General features: G+C 42.5%; 1 protein-coding gene across 1 annotated transcript in view; it reads left to right on the forward strand.

Annotated features, from left to right (window-relative positions):
- The first annotated feature begins 1,908 nt into the window (after positions 1-1,908).
- noc2l (NOC2-like nucleolar associated transcriptional repressor) overlaps positions 1,909-21,115 on the forward strand; it is a 31,993-nt gene continuing 12,786 nt past the window's right edge. Inside the window, exons 1-13 of the mRNA XM_039008371.1 lie at positions 1,909-1,971; positions 3,261-3,401; positions 3,529-3,715; positions 4,024-4,140; positions 4,527-4,641; positions 4,753-4,843; positions 5,049-5,127; positions 5,364-5,474; positions 5,960-6,073; positions 6,402-6,590; positions 12,904-13,043; positions 13,566-13,677; positions 18,068-18,181. Coding sequence (XP_038864299.1) covers positions 1,946-1,971; positions 3,261-3,401; positions 3,529-3,715; positions 4,024-4,140; positions 4,527-4,641; positions 4,753-4,843; positions 5,049-5,127; positions 5,364-5,474; positions 5,960-6,073; positions 6,402-6,590; positions 12,904-13,043; positions 13,566-13,677; positions 18,068-18,181 — 1,536 coding nt within the window. The 5' untranslated portion in view covers positions 1,909-1,945. The remainder of the gene's footprint in view (positions 1,972-3,260; positions 3,402-3,528; positions 3,716-4,023; positions 4,141-4,526; positions 4,642-4,752; positions 4,844-5,048; positions 5,128-5,363; positions 5,475-5,959; positions 6,074-6,401; positions 6,591-12,903; positions 13,044-13,565; positions 13,678-18,067; positions 18,182-21,115) is intronic.

A 21,115-nucleotide genomic window follows, 5' to 3' on the forward strand; every position in this document is an offset into this window, starting at 1 on the left:
TAAGAGATTCAATTTATCAGTCTTGAATTGTTAATTATCACTTCAACACCCCATGTCGCATCAAAGCAATGCGTTTTATCTATAAGGTTACAGTATACGGCTGCACACAATTGACACCGAAAAGTAACGTTACTTAGCCTGAAAGGGGAAACTAGCTAACGTTAGCTATGTGCATTTTAAAAACGTTTTTATATCTGGCAAAAACACAAAGTAAACTGATACATGTTCTGCTATTGCTCATGATAACGATTGAGAAACTGAATACAAAATAGATTTTGATTTAACAACCTCTGCAAAATCTACTGGATTTGCTAAAACATTTTAATTGTAACGTCACATAACATGCGTCAGATTGGTGGCGTTCGAGGTCGTTTTGTTTTGTTGTCACGCTGCGCAGATTATCAGTCTCACAATGACTGGGGAATCATTTCATGCCTCAAGAACCACATTCATACGATACAAACAATGTGAACGACCAGTGGGTTGCAAACCCGGAATTCATGCCAGAGGAGTGCATAAAATTAATACATCCGAGCCTCCTGACACCATGTGTAACCTTCTTACATCAGCTGATATCAAAGTGCTGTACAGAAACCCAGCCTAAAACCCCAAACAGCAAGCAATGCAGGTGTAGAAGCACGGTGGCTAGGAAAAACTCCCTAGAAAGGCCAAAACCTAGGAAGAAACCTAGAGAGGAACCAGGCTATGAGGGGTGGCCAATCCTCTTCTGGCTGTGCCGGGTGGAGATTATAACAGAACATGGCCAAGATGTTCAAATGTTCATAAATGAGCAGCATGGTCAAATAATAATAATCACAGTAGTTGTCGAGGGTGCAGCAAGTCAGCACCTCAGGAGTAAATGTCAGTTGGCTTTTCATAGCCGATCATTAAGAGTATCTCTACCGCTCCTGCTGTCTCTAGAGAGTTGAAAACAGCAGGTCTGGGACAGGTAGCACGTCCGGTGAACAGGTCAGGGTTCCATAGCCGCAGGCAGAACAGTTGAAACTGGAGCAGCAGCACGGCCAGGTGGACTGGGGACAGCAATGAGTCATCATGCCAGGTAGTCCTGAGGCATGGTCCTAGGGCTCAGGTCCTCCGAGAGAAAGAGAGAATTAGAGAGAGCATACTTAAATTCACACAGGACACCGGATAAGACAGGAGAACTACTCCAGATATAACAAACTGACCCTAGCCCCCCGACACATAAACTACTGCAGCATAAATACTGGAGGCTGAGACAGGAGGGGTCAGGAGACACTGTGGCCCCATCCGATGATACCCCCGGACAGGGCCAAACAGGAAGGATATAACCCCACCCACTTTGCCAAAGCACAGCCTCCACACCATCGGCCCAAATAATGGTCACCGTGGCATGCCCAAATTTCACCTACGGGGCTCCAAACCCAAATTCACATACAAGGGACAGTACTTAAATCGTCCCACTTTGAAGAAATATAAATGTATCGACTAGGGGAGCAGTCAATACAACTCTCCAGGTCAAAGCAGGCAACTGATGCAAGGTATAATAATAACCCAAGTGTGGTCACCAAACCACCTCTGTTACCATTTGATCTTGTACTCAGGGTAGACCACACAGATATGTTGTATCCCAAAATTACATATTGCGCCATTGTCTTTTCAACAGGAGCGTGTCCACCTTGCCACCTGTACTTGTGTGCGAGAGACTCATCGGAGTCACACACAGCTCCGCTGTGACGATCAGTGTTTGCACCAGCGTCTCCTGCCCACCAGAACGGTCTTTCTTTTCACAAACTCTTCAGGTCACAGGTAAATTACTCATGCAAGCATGATCAAACCATCTGTCTACAGCAACTTTGACGCTGGTGTAGCTCGACATAAAAAAAAAAGACGAGCTGGAACGCCCCTACATACTAACACCATTGCATTGTGGGAACCGAATTGGTAGTCACGTTTTTGATCCAGCATGGCAGGAAAACAGAAAAGCAAAAGGTAAGTTGCTCACAGTGAAATATGGGTACTGAACACATTTGTTCTATGAAATAACAATGTAGCTAGTTTCTCTGTGTATTGTACATGTCAAGTGTCGTTCTTTATTTGCCTTGGAATGTTAAAAGTGGAGTTGATAGTGCACTTGAAATAATCGTTAGCCTTAGCTAATAGTTAGCTTGGTTAGAAATGGTTGGCATGCTCGCTAACCAAGTTAGTTGAGTGAGTGATCAACATGTTACTCCCCCTGTTCAGTTTAAGTTTGTTTTGGCATGGCTTATTGAAATGTAATGTTAAACGGATCAAACTAGCTAGCTAAATTAGCCAACTAACTTTACTTGCCATCATAGTCACTACAGAGAGACTATTGTAACGTGTCTGATAAAACTCGCTAACGTAAACTCACCCCATTCCGTACAAATGTGCGCAACCGCAACATTCATACGAGGCTACAAAGAAAACTAATGGGACTGTTGACTTCAAAATCGGGGGTGTGATCTACGTTTCTATCCAAGCGTTGTTCGACATGGTAATGGCTCTATAGTATTGGAGAAAAGTTGACAAAACGGACCCTCCGTTACATCGTGACGTGTAATGTCGTAACGTACAGCAAGCATAAAGCAACTATTTCTGTCTTACAATTTCTCTCCACCAGGTGCAACACTTCTCTCATCGTTTAAAAACTAGAAATGGACAGTGACAGGGATAAGGGGGGATACCTAGTCATTTTTTGCGTCATCATTGCATGCGATCATCATTCTCAAAGCCGCTGTTTACTTCTAAGATTACTTTAGCACCGCCCTAAAAACCAGATTCAAATTCGACACAAACCTTCAAATAGGTATGTAATGACACATTATATAAATTCTTTATAGTGTTTTATTTACATTTTAGAGGCCATAAGGTGATAAGTTGGACAGATCGAGTGGAAAAAAAGCAATTTTCCCACACAACATCTCTCCTTCTCACTATCACGCATTAGTTTCGCTTCCCCACCCGCCATTTTTTAAAAGACCCAACGGAGCTCATTGCCTTGTTGATTATGCAGAAACGCGCAGCGTGGGGGTCATGTAATTGATTCTGTTGGAAAGGGGAGAAATTGTGCTTTACAATGGTGTAGACATTACAGTTGATCTGGAAGTATTAAGTTTTTGTGGCACTAAAATAAGGTCAATTGTACGGACCAAGGCGATGTACAAAAGTGAGTGAGTAGCTAAGTAACTGATCTTTGATTTTGTAATTAAATATCTTAATGTTTGCTAAATTGGTTGTTTATTGTTTCTGTGTTGCAGGAAGTTGGAGGACCTCAGTGTGGACGAGTTCCTGCTATCTGGCTTTGACTCGGCAGGTGAGGCTGATTCTGAGGATGACACTCCTACCCGGAATGGACAGAAAACGAAGAAGAAAGCAGGGCAATCTGCAGCTCAAGACAAGTAAGTCTTTCTCACTTCTTCAGTCAATGTCTGCCCCAGATACTTTAGTATACCCTAAAAATACAAATGTCCTCCCAGGTCACCTGGTCGAATGTTATTTAATACATGAGTATTTCCTGTCTTGCAGGGGTGATGACAAAAAGAAAGGCAAGGCATCTCAGCACAAAGACTCTCTGTCAAGGCTAAAAAGTAAAGATCCAGAGTTCTATAAGTTCTTGCAGCAGAACGACCAGACCCTGCTCAACTTTGACGACACCGACAGCTCCGAGGATGAGGAAGAGAGGAAGTACCACACGCTGCCCAAACAACTGGAGGTACCCGGGCTTTGACTTTGACAAATGTTTCATGATCTGAAAACGTAATTCAAATGATGTATAGACTGACTATAGAGTGAGTTTTCTGATCTAAAATGGTAGCCTATGCTTGACTTAAACCAACAGCATTAGAGAGGAACATCTCATTTTACACTTGTAAATGTCAAATTTGAGGGGATGCTGATTTTACACTCAACATGTATTCGTTAATTTTCATGATTTATATTCCATGCATGTTTTCTTTGTTGTCTCTATAATACCCTTTACATTTTTCAGAGTGTTAACTTTAAGGTTATGTGTGACTGTAGGAGGCCAGTTCTGATGATGATGAGGAACAAGGAGAGTCCACCAAGAAATCCAAGAAGACAGCAGAGGCTATCAAAGTCACAGAGAAAATGGTTGACGAGTGGCAAGCCGCAATCAAGGTAACACTTACCTACAGACTATCCACCGAGCATAGACCTCAACCTTTTTCCTCTACCAGACTTTAGGTGTAGTCATTGTAAACAGACGACACCGGGATGCAGGTTGCATAATGGCACTTTTCAATAACCAAAGTTTGACGCATATTTTCTCTCTGCATTAGAATAGTGCTTTGTCCCATCTTCCACCTCTCAAACCTCTGGGTTAATTAACTACCGTCCCATGCGTGTCGTGATTAAAAAAACAATGCTTACCAGGCAGCATTAATTAGGAAGGAAAAACATATTATTATGAGGTCAAGAGGCTTTTGTTTCTACTGTACCACAATTACAGTGCTTTTGCCCTTCATTCTTGTGTCTTTTCTTGCCTCCCATCCCTTTGTCTTCAGGATGAGCCTACACCTCGCCTCTTCAGAGAGATCACACAGGCCTTCAAGGCTGCCGTGGCGACCACCAAAGGAGAAGGGGGAGATCCGTGTCGATACAAAGTGGCCGACAGTTCAGGTAGGGATCATACCCCCCATGAGTGTGTATGATCCCCTCTTTAGTAGTGTCAACATACTTTAGCCCCAAGGACGATGATATAATTTGTTTTGTGTGTGTGTTTTCCAATAGTGTTCAACGCCTTGGTCCTGTTCTGTATCCGAGATGTGTACGTGGCTCTGCAGAGGATGCTCAACCTAAAGCCAGATAAAGACCAGAAGAAGTAATAAATGGAGACCTTTCTTCTTTACATAAGCTTTAACCATTTCCCTGATACTTAGTTTTGAGTAGAGAAATTGCTAAACCGATTAACCGACGAGCCAATGTATTTTATTATCTGTGTCACGGTGATTTTTTAAAAATATATATTTTTAATGTGTATCCATTTATCAATTTCGGGCTTTCCTCTCTCATTTTCTCATCTTCAGGCCAGTGCTTCCATCTTCCAGTCCTAAGTGGCAGAAGAACCAGGTGGACATCAGGATGTATCTCAGTGGGATCGTTCAGGTTTGTCCCGCTATTTATTTCATCCTCCCTCCTATTTTCCCTTCTTTTTCCCCCCTCTTGTCTGAATTGTCACTGATACCTTTCCCTTTTCTTGCATACAGTATGTATTGGATGTACCCTAGTGTTTTTAAAATGTTTCTACCACTTTTACTCTTATCGAAGATACGTTTCAATTGATGTACCTCTACTTACAACAGCAAATAAATGGAACTTTAACTCTCCTCCTCCGTTCACAGCTCTTGTCATGTCTCACAGAGGCCACCGTCATCAGTGCAGTTCTGCGGCACGCCAACCAGCTGGTTCCCTACTACCTGTGTAACCCCAAACAGTGTCGCCACCTGCTCAAGGTGATTTCCGGTTACCACAGCAACACCTATATGTAGGCTGACCAAACTGCATGATGATCATCGGGGGAATTAGGCAAATAATGTTTCTGTAATGTAAAGCCGTTATGATTTAGTTGAAAGGGATGATAACCCTGCAGAGATAAACCACATTAATATCGGTTGAGTATATAAACGGTGTGGTGCAGCACTGGAGGATCCCTTCCTAGGAAATGGCATATTACCGCTGTCAGAACCGTGTAACTCCATTTTGTCCCCGTATTGTTTTTTTATTACGTTCATTGAAAGTAGTAGCGCTGACGTTTCATAATTGTATTTTCATAAATGGTCAAATATGGCTGTTTCTGTAATTTCCTGAAAAGCTTTTACCGGTGCAAGACGTCCGACAGCGACACTATGCTCTGGACTGGTAGCCTTGCTATTGGGACCTGGGTCCTCCATTCCCGACGCTTGCTCTCACAGTCCACCTCTCACCTTTTTTCCCCTAGCAACTGATCAAGCAGTGGAGCACCGGGGAGGAGACGAGCCGCGTGCTGGCTTTCCTGGCCCTCAACAAGATCTGCCGACACAAGCAAGACACCTACCTCAACCTCATCCTCAAGGTATGTTCTCTACGTCTCTCTCTGTTCCATCCTCTGGGGAGGTGAGACCATCGTGGGTGAAAAATGCTTCATTAATTTGGCCTACGAGAGTTAATACCCTTCAAGAGTTAGTAAGTAAGGTGTATGTCTCCACATCTGCATTAAAAGTGCTAAGCAAATATCGCTTCCCAGTTAGTGGCAAGTATACAAATTCCTGAAAGGTGGCACATAGCAGCACAAAGTGGAAGGCATAAAGTTGCACAACTGTTGGAACTCCCCAAAATTATTATTTTTTCAATTATTTTTAAACTGAACTCGAACACCCTTTACCCTCGTTTTTTTCCCTCAGCAAATGTACATCTCGTACGTGCAGAACTGCAAGTTCACGTCGCCCACCGTTCTGCCTATGATCAACTTCATGCAGCGGACGCTGACGGAGATGTACTCGCTGGACACACAGGCCTCCTACCAGCACGGCTTCATCTACATCCGCCAGCTGGCCATCCACCTGAGGAACGCCATGACCATGAAGAAGAAGGTTAGCAGTTAGACGCACATCCATTCATACACTAGGGCCTGAATTCACAAAGTGTCTCCAAGTAGACGGGCTGATCTAGCATCACGTGCCCCCTTTATAATGTTTTAACTTCTACTTCCTCCCAATCCCGGATCCGGGAGCACCCCCATCAGTAAAAAAGCTGACTAGCATAGCCTAGCATAGCGTCACAAGTAAATACTAGCATCTAAATATCTTTAAATCACAAGTCCAAGACACCAGATGAAAGATACACATCTTGTGAATCCAGCCATCATTTCTGATTTTTAAAATGTTTTACAGGGAAGACACAATATGTAAATCTATTAGCTAACCACGTTAGCAAAAGACACAACTTTTTTTTACTCCACCATTTTTTTCCTGCATAGGTAGCTATCACAAATTCGACCAAATAAAGATATAAATAGCCACGAACCAAGAAACAACTTCATCAGATGACAGTCTGATAACATATTTATTGTATAGCATATGTTTTGTTAGAAAAATGTGCATATTTCAGGTATAAATCATAGTTTACCATTGCAGCCACCATCACAACTCTCACCAAAGCGACTAGAATAACTACAGAGAGCAACGTGAATTACCTAAATACTCATCATAAAACATTTCTGAAAAATACACAGCGTACAGCAAATGAAAGACAAAGATCTTGTGAATCCAGCCAATATTTCAGATTTTTTAAGTGTTTTACAGCAAAAACACAATATAGCATTATATTAGCTTACTACAATAGCCAACCACACAACAGCATTGATTCAAGACAAAAATAGCGATAACGTATAAACCAGCAAAAGATATACATTTTTTCACTGACCTGCTCAGAATTCTTCAGATGACAGTCCTATAACATCATATTACACAATACATATAGAGTTTGTTCGAAAATGTGCATATTTAGCGGCACAAATCGTGGTTATACAATGAGAAAAGTAGCCAAGCTGCCAACAAAATGTCGGGAGAAATCTTGGGAGAGGCACCTATTCTAATCGATAACTAATCATAAACTTGACTAAAAAATACAGGTTGGACAGCAAATGAAAGATACATTAGTTCTTAATGCAATCGCTGTGTTACATTTTTAAAATTAACGTTACTACGACATACAGCGTGCGTTAAAGCGAGACCGCACCGAAATTAATGGCGGATTATGCATTTTACATTTTTCAACAGAACAACGAATTAACAGCATAAATAGTTCTTACTTTTTGATGTGCTTCCATCAGAATCTTGGGCAAGTTGTCCTTTGTCCAAAAGAATCGTTGCTCGGTTGTAGAATGTAGTCTTCAACGTTGGAATTAGCAGTAAACATTAGCCATGTGGGCCAGACGTGCCCAACTCCCTAGAACGCAACACAAATAAATACCCGAAAATCGCAATATACTGACATAAACTGATATAACTCGGTTTAAAATAACAACATTATGATGTCTTTAACAGCTATATCGAATAAAAACAGAGCCGGATATATCTAAGAGCTATAACCGGAGCTTTCTAGTACGACATGCCAAGGTCCTTCCTGCGTCATGGCGAAAAGGGGAAAGAGGGTACACCACGTTGCCAGCCTATTTATAGGCCTTCAGATCTGCCTAGAGACTCCATTTCAATTCTCACTATTCGCTGACATCCAGGGGAAGGCGTATGCAGTGCATCTCAACCAATAGAAGACAGGCAAATTAATAAACTGACCTGGGAACAGCTTGCAGAATTCAGCATTCTCACATCCTCATAGGAAAAAGGCTCCAACTCGAGTTCTGTTTTACTCACAGATATAATTCAAACGGTTTTAGAAACTAGAGTGTTTTCTATCCAATAGTAATAATAATATGCATATTGTACGAGCAAGAATTGAGTACGAGGCAGTTTAATTTGGGAACGAAATTATTACAAAGTGCAAACAGCACCCCCTATTGACAAAAGGTTAAAAGGCGAAACTGATCCTAGATCAGCACTCCTACTCTGAGATGCGTGGTGAATTTCGGGCCCTGGATGTTGGAAATAAGGATAAGGCAATTATGTTGTAGGACACCAGGAAGTACAGCTGATGATGATAATAGAAGGAATAATGTTACCTATGAAGGTTTTTATACTGGTCTGTGATATTCTAACATCAGAGATAAGCGTTTCAATATTGGTCTATCTCAGTGGTTCCCAAACTTTTTTTATAGTCCCGTACCCCTTCAAACATTCAACCTCCAGCTGCGTACCAGGGTCAGCGCACTCTCAAATGTTTTTTGCCATCATTGTAAGCCTGCCACACACACACTATGATTATTTTATTAAACAATAGAATGAGTGTGAGTTTTTGTCAACCCGGCTTGTGTGAAGTGACAAAGAGCTCTTATAGGACCAGGGCACAAATAATAATAATAATCAATAATTTTGCTCTTAACCATCTTAGATATAAAACCTTATTTGTTCATCAAAAATTGTGAATAACTCACCACTGATTAATGAGAAGGGTGTGCTTGAAAGGATGCGCATAACTGCAATGTTGGGTTGTATTGGAGAGAGTCTGGCTTAAATCATTTTCCACACAGTCTGTGCCTGTATTTAGTTTCATGCTAGTGAGGGCCGAGAATCCACTCTCACATAGGTACGTGGTTGCAAAGGGCATCAGTGTCTTAATTAACAGCGCGATTTGCCAAAGCAGGATACTCTGAGCGCAGCCCTATCCAGAAATCTGTCAGTGGCTTCTGGTTAAATTCAATTTTCACAGAACCGCTTGTTGCAATTTCGATGAGGCTCTCTTGTTCAGATATCGGTAAGTGAACTGAAGGCAGGGCATGAAAGGGATAACAAATCCAGTTGTTTGTGTAGTCTGTTTTGGGGAAATACCTGCGTATCTGCACACCCAGCCCACTCAGGTGCTTCGCTATATCACATTTGACATTGTCTGTAAGCTTGTTCATTTGCACACAAAAAAATGATACAATGATTGGTAGACCTGTGTGTTGTCCTTGTTGATGCAGACAGAAAAGAGCTCCAACTTCTTAATCATAGCCTCAAATTTGTCCCACCCCACACGTTGAATATAGTTGTGGAGAGTCCCTGTAATCCTAGATTCAGATCATTCAGGCGAGAAAAAACAACACCCAGATAGGCCAGTCGTGTGAGAAACTCGTCATCATGCAAGGGGTCAGGCAAGTGAAAATTAAAGAACTTTTAGCTCGTCTCTCAATTTTAAAAAAACAAACTTGTCTATACTTTGCCCCTTGATAACCAGCACAATTCTGTATGTTGTAAAAGCGTTACATATCATTGTATAGTGCAGAAAATACACAAGAGTTCAGGGGCCTTGCTTTAACAAAGTTAACCATTTTCACTGTAGTGTCCAAAACGTCTTTCAAGCTGTTATGCCTTCCCTTGGCAGCAAGAGCCTCTCGGTGGATGCTGCAGTGTACTGGGAGCAACTGCTTGCATGTGCGTTACCACTCCACTATGTCTCCCTGTCATGGCTTTTGCGCCATCAGTACAGATACCAACACATCTTGACCACCAAAGTCCATTTGATGTCACAAAGCTATCCAGTACTTTAAAAATATCCTCATGTTGTCCTGGTTTTCAGAAGAGGATGTCTTCCTTAACTTCTTATCCAGTGAAATTGCAGCGCAGCAAATTCAAAATACAGAAATACTCATATTAAACATTCATAAAATATACAAATGTTATACATCGGCTTAAAGATGAACTTCTTGTTAATCCAGCCGCTGTGTCAGATTTCAAAAAGGCTTTACGGCGAAAGCATACCATGCGATTATCTGAGGACAGCGCCCCGCTTACAAAAGCATACAAACATTTTCCAGCTAAGTATAGGAGTTACAAAAGTCAGAAATAGCGATAAAATGAATCACTTACCTTTGCTCTTCATATGGTTGCACTAGCAAGACTCCCTGTTACACAGTAAATGTTTGTTTTGTTCGATAAAGTCCTCTATGTCCGAAAACCTCAGTTTTGTTCAGTAATCCACTGGCTCCAGGATGGTCAAACATGCAGACGAATACATCCTAATAGTACCAGTAAAGTTCGTCAAAACATGTCAAACGATGTTTATATTTCATCCTCAGGTTGTCTATTGTCTAAATAATCAATATTATTTCAACCGAACAATAACGCGCCGTTTGTTGTTTTTCCATTCTATTGTAAACGCTATCGGTCACGCAGCTCTGCATTCTTCCCCTGTCCTCTGACAGAAAGGTCTTTTTACTCCTCGTTTTTCAAAATACAAACCTGAAAACATGTCTGAGACTCATGTCATATATAGATTAGAATGTCCACAGTGCAAGGTGTTCTACATTGGACGGACAAAGAGACGCCTTCAAGATCGCTTGGCGGAACACAAGTACGCCATACGGGTAGGCAATGAAGACTACCCCATGGCAAGGCACTACAAGTCCTTACACCATGGCAACCCTGCCTCCCTACAAGCTATGGGTATTGATCATGTTCCGGCCTCTATTAGAAAAGGGGACCGTCTTAAACAGTTAAACCAAAGGGAAAGTTTTTGGATTTACAAACTACAGGCCACTAAGTACCCTGGTTTAAATGAAGATATGGATTTCTCACCCTTCCTGTAGGGTCGTGATGGGTCCATTTGCTGTCATCTAGTGGACATTTTGCTCAACTGCCCTCAGCTATGTTTGGACTGTTGTTCATGTTTTGCTGTGGTCTAGTGTACTGTGGAATATATTGCTTTCTTGTTCTGGACACTTCTCCCAGTCATTGTTAGGGTTGGAACTGCCTCTCTGGGTGTTCTGATGCTTCTAGCTTGGAGTTGTATGCTCATGATAACATAGCTACAGTATTTCACCTTTTCATGTGTATATTATTGCTTACTAGGTGTGTCCAATTTGGTAACCACTCCCTCTTCTAATTAGGGCTAATTGGAAAAGCCTTTCAAAAGAGGACATTGTATTCTCCTTTTTCTGTACTCCCTGACGAAGGCCATGCAGCCGAAACGCGTCGGTTTTTAAACAACTTTGTTTCTATTGAACATGCCATACTAATAAAGGCATTTTAATTAATTATATGAAGAGTGCCTTGGTCCTCCTTTCTTTTTGATGACATGTCTGAGACTGTTGACATCTAGTGGAAGCCATAGGAACTGCAATCTGGGCCCTAACCCATAACATAGGCATTCAATGGAAAACAACTCGCAGCAAAAAAATCCCACTTCCTGGATGGATTTTCCTCGGGTTTTTGCCTGCCATATCAGTTCTGTTATACTCACAGACATTATTTTAACAGTTTTAGAGACTTCAGAGTGTTTTCTATCCAATACTACCATGTACATGCATATCCTAGCTTCTGGGCATGAGTAACAGGCAGTTTACTTTGGGCACGTTTGTCATCCAAACGTCAAAATACTGCACTCTACCCAAGAGAGGTTAATTGACCCCCATAAACATAACGGCCATATACCAGGAGCTGTGCCAGGCCTGCCACGTCTGTTGACTCATCCAGCTGTAAAGCATATAATTCACTGGCTTGTATGCGAAGCAGTAATTGTTTCAAAACATCTCCTGCCATGTCAGTGATGCATCATGAAACAGTGTTGTTTGAAGAAGGCATTGTATGTATAGTTTTTTGGGGCCTTTTCCCCCATCATTGTCCCAGCCATATCTGTGGCAGCAGGAAGAATTACGTCCTCCACAGTAGTATGGTGCTTGCCTGTTCTAGCCACTCGGTAGCTCACCATATAAAACTCTTCTAGCCCCTTCTTATTAATGGTATCTGTTGCTTTTATACATGTCTTACTACCTGAAAGTCGTCTTTATTCTCGCTTAAAAAACTCCTGTGGCTTATTTTTCAAATTGTCATGTTTCGTTTCTAAATGTCTGCGCAAGAGTGAAGGTTTCCCGCGAGAGCGTGACGGTTAATGTAATTGGATGTTAATTATTTGACTGGGCTACCTGTATTTGACCATGTGTTGTTATTTCGCTGAACACTAGATGGTTTCATCAGTGAAACGAGGCTACTCAGGCGAGGGGGGAAAAACTCACCTAAATGTATTGCTCCATTGGAAAATATAAATGGACTGTTTGAAAATGTGAAAAAAAATGCATTTAAAAATAATTTGAATCACATTTAACCCCGACAGCAAAGTAGCCCTGGGGAACCCCAGTTTGGGAATACCCGGTCTAGACCATTGCTCGTCTAACTGTATCCCAGTAATAATTTAGAAACCACCAGCAATTGCATGTAGATCAGTGCTGATGTTAAATGTGACGTACTTTAAGGTGTGTGTGTGTGTGTGTGTGTGTGTGTGTGTGTGTGTGTGTGTTTTTGATCCCCGCAGGAGACATACCAGTCGGTGTATAACTGGCAGTTTGTCCACTGCCTGTACCTGTGGTGTCGTGTGCTCAGCACCCTGCACCCCAGCGACGTCCTGCAGCCCCTCATCTACCCACTGTGCCAGGTCATAGTGGGCACCATCAAGTGGGTACACACACACACAGACCTATGGGCTTAACTTGGGATCATACTGTGTCATGGGCTCTGCTACTGTAGAACACACTACCAGGATATCACACAGAGATCTATGGGGAAGGAGAATACTGCATCTCTTTTCCGGAAGTGTAACATGAATATAAAGCTAAACCATCTGTTTTTCACCTAGTTGTTGTATAGATCAACAATAACACGTGCTTTAGTATGTATACCCTCTGTTAGGGTAGAATGTCTAGTTAGCATGACACGACCAGCCTATGGTCTCTGCCGATTTTCTATTGGTTATCCGTCTTTGACTTGAAATACAATCACATAACATAAAAACGGACACAGACTAAGCCTAGACTAAAAAGCATGCTCAATGGAGAATTTCTTTTGAAAGGGGGGGGGGGTTTGGTCCACGACTAGGCTTAATCTGTCTGAAACTGCACCAAAAAGTTTAACTTCACACTTTCACCAGCAGGTGGTAGTGTTGACCGCTGTTGTGAATCTATCTGTCTTACTGTGCAGGCTGGTACCCACTTCACGCTACTACCCTTTGAGGATCCACTGTGTGCGAGCCCTCACCCTCCTCTCTGGCAGCACCCACACCTTTGTGCCCGTTCTGCCCTTCCTACTGGAGGTAAGACCCCTTACCCCCTGCCAGAGGTGCTCATCTCCTCCCAGAGCAATACCCTCATGGGCCTATATTTACAAAGCGTCTCAGAGTAATAAGTGTTCTGATCTAGGATCAGTTCGGCCTTTTTTTACTTGATAATGAATAAGAGTACATCGACAGCAGGACCTGATCATAGATCAGCACTCCTGCTATTTGACTCTTTGTGAATAGGGATCCTGCAGGATTTGCCTCCACACCCTACTGTAGCTCAACTAGTTCAGGGCTCTCAAACCCTGTTCCTGGAGAGCTACAGTCCTGTAGGTTTTCACTCCAACCCTAATCTAGCACACCTGATTCTAATAATCAGCTGGTTGATAAGCTGAACAGGGTTAGTTACACCTGGGGTTGGAGTGAAAACCTACATGAGGGTAGCTCTGCAGGAACAAGGTTGGAGAGGTCTGAACTAGTTCATCGCTAACCAGGACCTTGATCAGCTGAGTCCGGTATGTTAACTTACAACAGGGTCGGCTCAAAACTCTGCATGCATTCTCAGTAGCTCACTAGGACGAGGGTTGGCCACCCCTGCCGTAAGCACTTGTGTGGCCTAGATCAAAAAAGGTTGAATAGATGTGAGCAATACGGCGAGAGGACAGCATTGGGCGACAGACCCAATGGAAACACAATGTGGGAGTGTTGTAACATTTTGTAAGGTGTCAGTGGAAAACAGTCTGTGTAGGTCTCAACAGCTAAACACGAAGTAGGTTCTGAAAGATGAGGGGGTGGAAGTAAATCTGAGTGGTTTGTGACATCAACCTTAACCCCTGCACTAGTCTCTTCCTACTAGCAGACTTTGCTGATAGCTTCTTTATTGAGGGAAAGTGGACTTACTATGTGATACGTGCTTGTCTCGGGCCATTTTAACGTTCAATTAAACTGTAACTGAATGCCTCTGCCTGATTTTATATGGCAAGCCACGACCACTTGACTCACTGTCTGTATGAGTGAACCATTTTTGTGAACGGGGTGGTGCACCTAATTAACTGGCCACTGAGTGTACTGTGAAGTGTCATAGTTGGATGTTGTGACAAACAATGGATGCTATAAGGGCTGGGAATTGCCAGGGGCCTCGCTATACGATATTAACACTGTACTTAGGTGCCGATATGTATTGCGATTCGATACTGTGATTTTATTGCGATTCAAAGTCCAAAACATATTGCTCACAAGATGTCTGCTGCAGAGGGACAAGGGAGAGCATGAGAAAACAAGCTTTCATCAGTCATGGAAGTAAAGGTGCTGAAAACAAATTGGCTCCCTATTTAAAAATAAGATGGAGAACAAGCTATGAAGGAGAAATACTAGAGTTTTGTTGCAGGTACAGCCAACTAGTGCAAAATAACGTGATATCTCAAAATGATACCTCGTCAAAAATAATATCCCGATATGTAACTATCAATAAAATATTTTTTCCCCCCCATCATTAGATGCTACGGCCAAATGTAAAGCAAGTGCCGTGCTACAAAGGTTCAACTCTGGTAACGTTACAGCCCTTTAGTGAAGCCTGTGAAATCTGGTGCGTTATATTTGCTCTTTGCAAAGGGTGTTCCTCAAGCTCTGGGACAAAAAACATAGTACTTGATGCCGTTCACTGAGGGTTAGTGGTGCCGTACTTGATGCCGTTCACTGAGGGTTAGTGGTGCCGTACTTGATGCCGTTCACTGAGGGTTAGTGATCCTTGGGATGACCCTACGCTAAACCTTAACTCCTAACCATAACCCGAACCTTAACTTGAATGGGTTAGGGAGGATCACGGATAGCAATGATCGTTCACTGATAGAACGCTTTGGGCGAGAGGCAGCGCTGTGGATTATGTGATTGATGGGTTTTTCTTTCAAGTAACAACTACCAGAATTCAGTGGCTACAGCCCTACAGTCATTGAAAACTTCGAAATTGTGTCCTACGTCGTTGTTTTCCAGCCAGCTCAGTCTTCAGAGCCTAGGCACATTTTTTGCTGGAATCAGTGCTTCTACATTTTATCTGACCCTTACATTAATGTTCTTTTCTCAAATGTATGAAATCGGCTTTGAGTATCTTTTTGTAGGGCTGTTTTTATTTTTTGCACAATCCATAAAAAAAGTACAAATGTTTAATTATAGCTATAATAAAAAGTATTGGTAGATGTATCGGGGAGGGAGAGAGACAGTCAAAACAGGCTATAGGCTATATCTTGGTAATCTGTATCTAGCAATGCCTCGTAAATTCACCTGAAGTATATATTAGGCCATCACTGAGTATGGCTAAGCTATTCTTCATAGTGCCAGTGAATTGAAGTTGAACATCGCCAAATGCATCAGTTTAATTAGGCCTAAATGTGCAATAAAAAGTATTTAATGAACAAATAGAGACTGGTACCTCTCCACGAACAGGGTTGGAGAGCCCTGTGCTAGGCAAAAGATTGCAAAGCAGCATCCCCGCTAAACTTTTAGAAAAATGGCAAGTTTACTTTCTCATCCATAAATAGTCGAGTGCAAGTACGGTTCAGCGGCTCAAATCAGCAGGATGTGGGGCATTGTTATTAGGAAGGACGTCTACCATGGATGGATCGCTAAAATAATGATTGATCGCACTTCATCAATGTAAATATTATAGGGAGCCCTATACATTTGGCAGGCAAGCACGAGTTATCAGTGTGGCCTATTATGGTCTAGACACGACGTTGAAATATCTTCACGCCTACATAAGAGGCGACTCAATTTGAAAAAAATTGGAATTACAGGAGGCAGTTTTAGAAAAACGAATCCTATGTGAATCGTCCTCTGGAATAACACACATGCTTGGATAATAATGACACAACCAACGTCTCCAGTAATACCCGTCCGAATAGGGCTATAACATGGCAAGGAATAGGCTTATCAGCGTGGAGTGCGCCGCGTCATCCCATGGGATCCGTCAAGGCTGCACACAGCAGAAATATCACCGAAATATTCTAGTTCCTACACTTCACCTTCTACATTCAAACAAAGTAGGCTTTTTATAGGCAAATGGGCAGCGTCAAGCTCCTGTCAATCCTCTAGAACGCAAATGTAGTCTTTTATAATGAGGTGGTGTTTGTGTGTGCGTGTGTTTGTGTGTGCGCGCATCCGTTTCAGCTTGTTTTGGGAGTCAAAATATCCTGTACTCGTGCACCACTAGTGGTAAGCTAGCGTGAGAACGGCAGTATGGAAGCGACCGCTTGGCCTTGTGGGAGTGGTCACCGTGTTGTGTGGACGGTTTGACCAGAGCGATAAAGACAAGGCTGTGGTTTACGCTCTGCTCCTAAAGCGCTCTGCAGACCACATCCTTTCTGCCTATAGCGCAGCCGTCCACCCCAGCACACACACACACACACACACCAAGACCCCCTAGCAGCACACAGTGTTTATTTGTGACACACTCCATTTCCTGTCTTCTCTTTTACTGTTCCCCTCGTTAAAGAGAAAAGCGAGGCTGAGGTGCTCGCTGCTACTGTTTTAATTGGAGCAGCAGAACCAACCATGTTATGCTCCTCCGTGTTTGTGTCTGCTGTGGGTGGACGGCTGCGCCATAGGCAGAGAGGATGTGATCTGCAGAGCGCGTTAGGAGCAAAGCGTAACCACAGCCCTGTCTTTCTCGCTCCGGTCAGACTGCACACACATGCACGCACTCCAGACCATCACGGTGACCCCCCCCCCCAAGGACAGACAAGCTGTTGCCTCCTTACTGCTGTTTTCATGCTTGCTTACTACACGAGGTCAACACTCACTAAGTCGTACGCACACACACCATATACAATAACACAGACCACACACACACACGTCCATGCACACCACACATACTCGTGCGTGTGCGTCTCCAAGGGGGGGGGGTATATATGATTTGGTGCTTCCTGTTACTGTGGCTCCCTCTGTATCAGGGCTGACCCATGCCTTCCCACTTCCCCCCCTGGCTCCCCCGCAGATCGCCACCACATCCGATGTTTGTACAGACAAACTGGGCCAAGAGCGCTCCACTCGCCTGGTACCAACGACCTCACACACACACACACACACACACACACACAGCGATACGTAAAAACATCGCACCTAAACACGCACACTGAGATGTACAAAATATAGGTAAAGACACAAATATACACTTACATACTATGCTTTTTTAAAGCTTTACTTTGGCTATATCTTTACATTGAACATCTACTAGTGTCTATTGTCAGGAGTCTGAATGATTGTCCATAAGACAAGCCATGGAATGATAACCAAATGATGCTGAGGTCTGGCTTGTGTGTTTGATGGCACTGTCGCTGTTCTGTTTTCACGTTTGTGTAATCTGTGTTATGTCTTTGCAAATGTTGCATGATTTCTGAACGCACTAATTTTGTGTTAATTGCTTGTTGTTTAGATCATCCATCAGGTGGACTTCAACAAGAAGCCTGGCCGGATGAGTGTGAAGCCCATCAAATTTGATGTTATCCTGAAGCTCAGCAACACCAACATGCAGGAGAAGGCCTACAGGGTGAGTACTGCTAGCTTAGCATGCCAACTAACTAGGCTTGTCTGCCACAGGAGAAGACTTAGACTGAGGGTAGTACTGCTAGCTTAGCATGCCAACTAACTAGGCTTGTCTGCCACAGGAGAAGACTTAGACTGGGAGTAGTACTGCTATCTTAGCATGCCAACTAACTAGGCGTGTCTGCCACAGGAGAAGACTTAGACTGGGGGTAGTACTGCTATCTTAGCATGCCAACTAACTAGGCTTGTCTGCCACAGGAGAAGACTTAGACTGGGGGTAGTACTGCTAGCTTAGCATGCCAACTAACTAGGCTTGTCTGCCACAGGAGAAGACTTAGACTGGGAGTAGTACTGCTATCTTAGCATGCCAACTAACTAGGCGTGTCTGCCACAGGAGAAGACTTAGACTGGGGGTAGTACTGCTATCTTAGCATGCCAACTAACTAGGCTTGTCTGCCACAGGAGAAGACTTAGACTGGGGGTAGTACTGCTAGCTTAGTTAGCATGTATTATTTGCGGCAGGAGTAGCCTTAGAACTGGGTAAATCCATTTGAATTCTATCACTTTTTGACAGCACTTCTTTTGATTTGAACAAAACCTTACATATTTACCCATTTGTACAAATGCTCAGAAAGTGACTTTTTGGACCTGAATGCCCAAACATTCATGAGATTAAGGTGCTAGAAGTTAGCCGTTTTACATACCCCACCATGCCATGAAACATGCATGGTCTTTAATACTGAAAAGATAATCGGGTGTGATTGATATCATTTTAAAAGCTTACTAACAGCGTTGTCAAACTATTTGATAATTTCTGAAGAATTTTTTTTTTTTTTATCTTGTTTTTTTTTAACCTTGAACGTCAATTATCTAAAAACATGTAAATGAAAAAATCTTCATTTCAAATACAGTGCATTCGGAATGTATTCAGACCCCTTGACTTCCACATTTTGTTACGTTACAGCCTTATTCTGAAATGGATTACATTTCTCTTCCTCAAATATACACACAATGCCCCATAATGACAAAGTGAAAAACTGTTTTTTAGAAATGTTGCACATTTATGTAAATAGGCTATTTCTGTTTCTTTAATTTAATAAGTATTCAGACCCTTTGCTATAAGACTTGAAATTGAACTCGGGTGCATCCTGTTTCCATTGATCATCCTTGATGTTTTTTACAACTTGATTGGTAAATTCAATTGACTGGATGTCATTTGGAATGGCACACACCTGTCTATATAATGCCCCTTAGTTGATTGTGCATGTCAGAGCAAAAACCAATCCATGAGGTTGAAGGAATTGTCCGTAGAGCTCCCAGACAGGTTTGTGTTGAGGCACAGATCTGTGGAAGGGTACCAACATTTTTCTGCTGCATTGAAGGTCCCCAAGAACAGTGGCCTTCATCATTCTTAAATGGAAGAAGTTGGAACCATCAAGACTCTTCCTAGAGCTGGCCACCCGGCCAAACTGAACAATCGGGGAAGAAGGGCCTTGGTCAGGGAGGTGACCAAGAACCCTATGGTCACTCTGACAGAGCTCCAGGGTACCTCTGTGGAGATGGTTCTCCTTCTGAAAGGTTCTCCCATCTCTGCAGCACGTCACCAATCAGGTCTTTATGGTAGAGTGGCCAGACGGAAGCCACTCTTCAGTAAAACGCACATGACAGCCCGCTTGGAGTTTGCCTAAAGGACTCTGACCATGAGAAACAAGATTCTCTGATCTGATCTAACCAAGATTGAACTTTTTGGCCTGAATGCCAAGCGTCACGTTTGGAGAAGCATGGTGGTGGCAGCGTCCTGCTGTGGGAATGTTTTTCAGAGGCAAGGACTGGGAGACTAGTCAGGATCGAGGGAAAGATGAACGGAGCAAAGTACAGAGAGATCCTTGATGAAAACATGCACCAGAGACCTGAAAGCAACTGTGCAGCGAAGCTCCCCATCCAATCTGACAGAGCTTGAGAGGATCTGTAGAGAAGAATAGGAGAAACTCCCAAAATACAGGTGTGCTAAGCTTTGTAGCGTCATACCCAAGAAGACTTGAGGCTGTAATCACTGCCAAAGGTGCTTCAACAAAGTACTGAGTAAAGGGGCTGAATACTTACGTAAATGTGAGATTTCTGTTTTTTTATAAAAGCAAAAATGTACAAAAATAGTTTTCATTTTGGGGTAGATTGAGGGGGGAACAATACAATTTAATACATTTTAGAATAAGGCTGTAACGTAACAAAATGTGGAAAAAGTCAAGGGGTCTGAATACTTTCTGAGTGCACTGTATGTTGTAGCTTAGACCCTGTTTTACATCATCTACGGATTTTGTGTTGTGCCCGCCATCGGTGCTCTTGAATACAGGGTGGGTGTCATGTTTTGGCTGATAAATGTACTAAAATGGGAATAATATATTTTATATTTCACCTTTCAAGTGGTACGACAAAGTTGGTTGAAGGTCCACACATCAGAGAATGTTGGCTTGAATGGGAATATCTGTTTTAAATGATACTGTCAAGCCTCCATAGGAAACCTATTGAAATATAGATAATAGAACAGCCATGACCATTTTAGGTTGACATTCAACGGTGGGTGGTAGTAAATATTTTAATTGAACTTAAATTGAAATGGTCTACCATCAAAATTTCACTGGTCTAAAGGGATGGGTCACTTCTATTAATTTTATTTCTATGATTGAAATTACACCCACCCTGTTTGCACGAGCATTTTGTCCCAACCAATGGTGAGAGTTTATAGGTAATTGACATTTTGATTAAAAAATATATATTTTTTAAGAAATAATAAAATAATTTGACAACTGTTTGTAAGCTTTTAAATTGTCAAACTCAACTGTTGATCTTTTCCAATGATGAAGACATGGATGTCTCATGGTATGGTGGGGTATGCAAAATAGGTCAACTTAGAGCACCTTTATCTACTGAATGTTTTGGC

The sequence above is a fragment of the Salvelinus namaycush genome, chromosome 14, assembly GCF_016432855.1.
Source record: "Salvelinus namaycush isolate Seneca chromosome 14, SaNama_1.0, whole genome shotgun sequence".
NCBI classification, from domain to species: Eukaryota; Metazoa; Chordata; class Actinopteri; order Salmoniformes; family Salmonidae; genus Salvelinus; species Salvelinus namaycush.